Genomic DNA, 6,635 nt, shown 5'->3' with positions numbered 1-6,635 from the left:
AGCTCAAACGATCCGCCCGCCTCGGCCTCCCAATGTGCTAAGATTACAGGCGTGAGCCACCGTGCCCGGCCTCCTCATCTTTTTTAATCTCTCGGTTTTCCAGTCCTGGTCCACGCTCAGCAGACTCAGGCCACTGCTCTCCGAGATCTAGGCCACAGCCACCTCCAGGTAGGTTACGGGAGGTTTCGATAGCCACGTTGCCTAGGAAACTGGGGCGGGGCTTGGAATCGCCAGCTCTGTGCAGGATTTGCGCAGGCGCTCTCGTCCTTGCCCTCGGCTATCGCGAGAGTAGCCTCCCGGAAGTTCCACGTCAGTCAGCCGGTCGGCGGGTCGGTGGGTCTCTCAGTGCCTGCCTCTTCGTTAGCAAGTGGGGGCGTCCAGGCTCGGACCGACGCAGCCATGGTAAGTCCAGACCTTGCAGGAGGGATCGGGGGACCCATCGGCTACGGGTGATGCCTGGGGCTACTGGACTGAGGGCTGCGGTAAGCAACGGTCTGGGCTCCTGCTACGGCCGCCGCCTCTGGCCTTGAATCCTGGTCCAGTTTGAGTCGTGGAAGGGAGGAAGCGGTGGGGCCCAGGAGGCCAGGATGGTTTGGGAAGGCAGTGTCTGCGAGTGAGGGGTCCCTGACTCCCTGGCGCTTACGGTGCTTACCCGAGCTCCTGCGGTGTGCAACGGAGTCGGTGGTGTGGGGAAATACAAGAGGCCGAAAACGTTGAACTCGGTAGGAGGCTTTGGCAAAACTACTTCATTTTGCTCTTAAAACAGAGCTAATCATGTACTCCTGTTGGGTTTGTTTTTGGAATAGTGTGCGCTGACCACAAACTACGAACTTAAGCAGAGATGCCCAGGGGAAAAAATGTATATGGAATCAAAAATGGAATTTCAAATGTTTTGGAATCGCAGCTTAGGTTTCTGGGAGAAAAGGAAAGTGCGTTTGGGGGGGGGGGCGTTTACTGGCTGGTGTGCTTTTCTGCATTTGCAAATACAATGGCTGGAATAGGAGTCATGACAGCATGTTTTTATTATCATCCTCACTCTCAAAAATGTCCTAAAATACTTTACACAAGAGTGCTATAATAATAAAAAATACGATAATGTAAGAATATCTTTTCAGTATTTTATATTTAAACATTTTCCTGCCTTTTTAAGTTTTACTTGTTATAAAACACAGAATCAAAGATTTTGGAACTTGAAGACCCTAGGGGTTAATAAATCCAGTCCCTCATCGGCAGTTTAAAAAAAAAAAAGCTTTAAGTTTGTATAAGGCTAATTGTAGCAAAGTTGGAACTAGGAACAGGTTGATCCCTTGGGGAAACTGATGAAAGTTATGAATATCCCTAGAAAAATGCCACATAGAAACACCTTTTCGAATAAAATTTAGTGTGTTCACTCACAGACACCTCTCCCCACCCTTTCTTCATCCATGGACTTTCTTGGGACCGCAGGTTAACAGTACCTGAACAAGACGTCAGTTCTCTTTATTATACCACTTCATGTTACTCACGACCTGCTCTAATTTGGATCTGCTGTGCTTACAGTAATGGACTTTTTGGAAAAGGCCCTTAGATCTGCCTAATTTAGTTTTCTTTTGCAGTCTTTACATTTAAAAAATATATTTTAATAATGAAATATTACTCTCATTCTCTTTAATATATTTTAAATCTTTTATGTGAAACACAAAATATGAATTTACTCATTTGCTCATTTACCATAGAATATTTACTATGTGCCATGCACTTTGCTAAACAATTGCCACCTGATTCTCTCAACAGCTGGGGGATAGAGTTACAGTAATGCTTATGGTGTGGTTACTATAGGTCAGACACTGCTCTAACTGCATAATTCTGAATTTAATTCTCAGAACACTAAGAGGTCAATAATAAGAGTATTAAGTCTGTTTCACACAAGTCCAGCCTGAGAGAGGTTAAGTCAACTTGCCCACTTTTGCACATTTGAAATGAGTGGTAGAACTGAAATTTGAATCTATCATGACTCTCTAGTCCTGTGTTATAGTGTCTGTCCTTAAACCCCCATACCCAAACATAAAAGGTGCTGTGGAGATAAAGACATGTATAAGTAATGACCATGCCTTTAAGAAGCATCTACTCTAGAAAGCAGGAAGACATATGCACATAAATGTATCATCAGTGGTTAAAATGAAATCTTATGGGATCCCCTAGGAAAGAATACTTAAGGCTAGGATAATCAGAAAAGTCTTATTTGGTGGCAGTGGCATTTAAGCTGAATCCTAATGCACCTACCTTTTGGAAGATGTAAGGAGACATTTAGAATTGAGGATACAGTATGAGCATCTTAATTATTGTTGTCCCAAAGCACCTAGTACGTTGTCTTATTAAAGTAGTCACTTAAATGTTGGGAGAAGTATTATCACAAGAGCTCTTGCCTGTGCTTCATAAACTGAGATTTATGCTTTGGAAGTATGTAGTTGTACTGGCGTTACTCAGAGTTCCCTGGCCCACCTTCTGGAGCATCACTTTTACTCAATAATCAAAAATTTAAAACATGTATTAAGGGTAAAATGTACACAATTTGTAAGTATCCAGGAGTGTGAGATGTACTGGCTTATATGAAAACTCCATGGTAGTTCCTGGCACATAATAGACATTTTGTATGTGTCAGCTCTGAAGAGAAAAAGGAGTTAAAATTTGTGGTAGTAATTAATGGGGCAAAATTCAGAAATTGATGAAGTAAAGAAGTAAAAGGTCTCACTTCCCTGAACTGACAAGGAATGCACAGATGATGGTTTGAAAGTAGAAAATTTGAGATAGGAAGAGAGAACAGTGGAAACATTTTTGAGGAAATCGATGAGAAGAGCCAGAGAACTCTGATCTTTTAAAGTAAAGTAAGAGAGAGGTAAAGATTGTTGCTAAAAGTGAAGGAGGTGTGGATAGAAGTAAGAACAAGGTTTGAAGTAGTCAAAGACCCACATTTGATAGAGATCCAAAAAGAGATGAATAAAAGCCTTGTGAAGTGTTTGCTTTGTCTTAGGAAATTATCTCTGCTAGATCTTCATTTTATGTTCAAAAGTAACCTTAAATTTCTGTCCCATTCATGATCATCCTAGAAGATCACGACAGTAAAGATTTGACAGTAATTTAACTTCCAGATAAGCTTTTAGGTTGTATTTAAGACCTGTTGAAGGGGAAATGTATTTTAAATTAGTTTTTCTCAACCTGCCTCCAAGAGAGAATTAAGCCTACTGCCTTAAGGCATCATTTTATATAATGAATTAACTTTTCTCCTAGAGTGGCATCCTTGGGAGAATGGAGAAGATAGTTAGTCCAGTTATTTTCTGTTCTGTGCTTCAGATGAAGAATCTGGCTTGAAAGGGGCTGTTTTAAACTATTAGTATATTCTGACTTGAGAGAATATTTTTGTTTTTGTTTTAAATTGTTCCAATTTCAGTAGGTTTCTGTGATGTAAATCCATTAAAATATTTCAGACATTCCCATTTGACTCCAAAGGCCTTCACACATTATTATTGTTATCACACATTACATTACCAAGCATTTACTAATATTTTTGCTAAAATAAATCTACTTTTCTCTGAAGAAATCAATTTAATATTATGATTTAAGGTTACTAGCACTTCATGAATAACAATTCTTTAGAATATTTCCTGATATGGCACTAATGACATGAACACAAAATTGCAATTTAATAGATATTTTAAATTTATTTACTAAATATTTTATAAACCACAGGTTTTCAAAGTGTAGTCTGTGATCCCTTATGAGTCTCTGATACTCCTTCCAGAGCTCTACAGATTAAAACCATTTTCCTAATAGTAAGATGCTATTGGCCCTTTTCACTATGCTATATTTGCACTGGTGATGTAAAAGTAATGGAAGGTAAAACTGCTGGTGCAGCGGCACCAAATTGTTCTGACAGTATGTTCTTCATTGCTGTACAATTTTTTTAAAAGCTAGGTGCAGTGGCTCATGCCTGCAATCCCAGCACTTTGGGAGGCCAAGGTAGGAGGATTGCTTAAGGCCAGGAGTTCCAGACCAGCCTGGGCAACATAGGGAGACCTTGTCTCTAAAAAGTGAAACGGAACAAAAAAATAACTGTTTGATTTAAGAATGTTATTGATGAAAGAGTAAAAGTTATTAATTTTATTACATCTCTACACTTGCGTATATATCTTTTAACTACTCTGAGTAATGAAATCGGGAGTATTCATAAAGCTGTTCTGTGATGGTTTTCTCAAGGAAAAACATGTCTGTAGTTAAGTTGTGATCTTTACTTAAGACAATGAAAAACTGTGGTTACATTTGTTTATTTGGTAGACAGTGTTTAAAAACTGAAAGAAGTTAATTGGTCCCTGAAAGTATTTGTTACTGATGATAAAATTAAAGATTTCAAGTAAAAATTAAAATTTTAGAAAACTATCACTGAACTTTACAGATTTCCAGTGCTTAATAGCTTATCAATTGAGATAGGTGGTGATATTAATGAATGTAATATTTTTTATAAAATATAGTTATAATGATGTGTCAACATTTAGAAGATCTGCATAACTCAGTGAATCAACATTTTCCAAATGACCATTGCTTGATGTTGTAAAATCATGCATGAGTGAAAGATCCATTCAAAGTACAGAATAGACCAATGTATTTTAATCTAAAAAAGCAAAAGCAGTTTATTGATATGGTTTCAGATTTCACATTGCAAGTAACCTTCAAGAAACTACCACTTCTCAAGCTTCAAAGAATATCCTACTATTTGAAAAAACTATTAAAATATTCTTCTCTTTCCAACTACATATCTGTGAGGCCAGGTATTTTTTGTTATATATCAACCAAAACATCATATCACAACATATTGAAGGCAGAAGCAGATATGAGAAACCTGTCTTCTATTAAGTCAGATTTTAAAGAGTTTTACAGAAATGTAAAATGTTGCCACTCTTCTTACTAAATTTCTTTTGAAAACATTTGTCATAAAAATACGTTATTTTAGTTAACATGTAATGAGTTTATTTTTGTTACTTGAAAATAAATTAATACATGATATTTTAAAGTTGTTTCAGTTTTAATTTTTAACATGGTAAAATGTCAACAGATAAAACCCACATTAGCAAAAGCTCTTCAGGGTCCTCAAAAATTTTAAAGAGTATAAAGGAGTCCTTGGACCAAAAAATTTTAGAACTGCTGTAAATTTTAAAATTTTAAATAGTCTCATTTTTTGTATGCATGAATGAAGAGAAATAGATGTGTTAGACTTGAAACTGTGTCTGTAATTTAGCAAAGTAAAAACTGAATTGTTTTGTAGGCCTATTAACGCACTGTTTTTAGTTAAGACCCTAAACATGTTTTATTTGGCTTAGTTTAATTTTTTAATATTGTTTTTCCTTAGCCTCTGAGACTTGATATTAAAAGAAAGCTAACTGCTCGATCTGACCGAGTTAAGAGTGTGGATTTGCATCCTACAGAGCCATGGATGTTGGCAAGTCTTTACAATGGCAGTGTGTGCGTTTGGAATCATGAAACACAGGTAAGAATTTTTAAGGACTTCATTGCTAATAAAATACTGTTAGCCTGTGTTCATAATGAAAGAGAAGAAATATCACAGAATCCCATAGTTATTTGCAAACTGCTTTCTCAAATAAATTGGTACAAAGTATTTTAAATATGGAAGAACTAACATTTATGGGGGGATAGTTTGTGGGAGAATTTGTTCTAGGTATGTTATTAAATATTTAAATAAAACAACTCTGATTTCGGTAGTATTTACTCTCGAAATTGAGCAAACTGATCCTAATAAAAAGATCACTTGCTCTAAAGTATTTAATAGTTAAATTTCCATTCAGTGAATATTCTACCGTAAATGTGAGATTTTTTATTTATTTTACCCCAAATACTCAATGTAATGCTATGCAGATAACTTTCAACCAGCCATACAGATTACAGATTATATTAGGGGAATATTTACAGTCAACTTTTGATTACATGTGATAGTTTGCATCTTACAGATTATCTGCCTTAAATGCTTGTCATGTTCTGTTTCACCTGAGTAAATAACATATCCTTCAAATTAGTTTATTTCATATTTTCCAGTCTTTCTAGGTCATCTTTAATCTTTTTCTTTCAGAGTATAAAACATAAAGCTAGCACTATACCATACAGTTTTGTGTCTGATTATATAGCAGTTATCCTCCAAATCCAAAGTTAAGTTCTTGAAATCTAGATAAAATTCACATTTGAGGAATTTAAGATGGCAAAAATAGGATTAGGAAACTAAGGTTAGGAGTAAACCTAAAAACTCCTTTACACTCTTATACTTACTATAATGAAACAATAATGGCTGTGCACAAAACCAAGACCCCATCGGTGACATTTTATCATTTTGCTTTCTGCTATATCCCAGTACCTATAACATAACCTGGCATATAACAAGTACTCAATAATTATTTGTTGAACTAATGAATAATACACATTGACTAGTTCAGAATTTCTTTCTCTGCAATTTCAGATCTTGTGAATTCCTTTTGCTTTGATACAGATTATATACATACCAATTGGCTTTTTTGGTCTAGTCCTCCATCCAGATGTTTAAAACCTTTTTGATTTTATGTTTTACAGATATGTTGGTATCCTCTCCCCCTTAATTC

General features: G+C 36.3%; 1 protein-coding gene across 2 annotated transcripts in view; it reads left to right on the top strand.

Moving 5' to 3' along the window:
- The first annotated feature begins 283 nt into the window (after positions 1-283).
- COPB2 (coatomer protein complex, subunit beta 2 (beta prime)) overlaps positions 284-6,635 on the top strand; it is a 31,904-nt gene continuing 25,552 nt past the window's right edge. For both annotated transcript variants that reach the window (XM_012664086.1, XM_012664079.1), the window contains exons 1-2: positions 284-402; positions 5,381-5,518. In XM_012664086.1, the coding sequence (XP_012519540.1) occupies positions 400-402; positions 5,381-5,518 (141 nt within the window). In that variant the 5' untranslated portion in view covers positions 284-399. The remainder of the gene's footprint in view (positions 403-5,380; positions 5,519-6,635) is intronic.

The sequence above is a fragment of the Propithecus coquereli genome, unplaced genomic scaffold (assembly GCF_000956105.1).
Source record: "Propithecus coquereli isolate 6110/MARCELLA unplaced genomic scaffold, Pcoq_1.0 Scaffold12, whole genome shotgun sequence".
Lineage (NCBI taxonomy): Eukaryota > Metazoa > Chordata > Mammalia > Primates > Indriidae > Propithecus > Propithecus coquereli.
The sequence above is the reverse complement of the archived record's forward strand: the minus strand, read 5'-3'. Positions and strand labels throughout refer to the sequence as shown.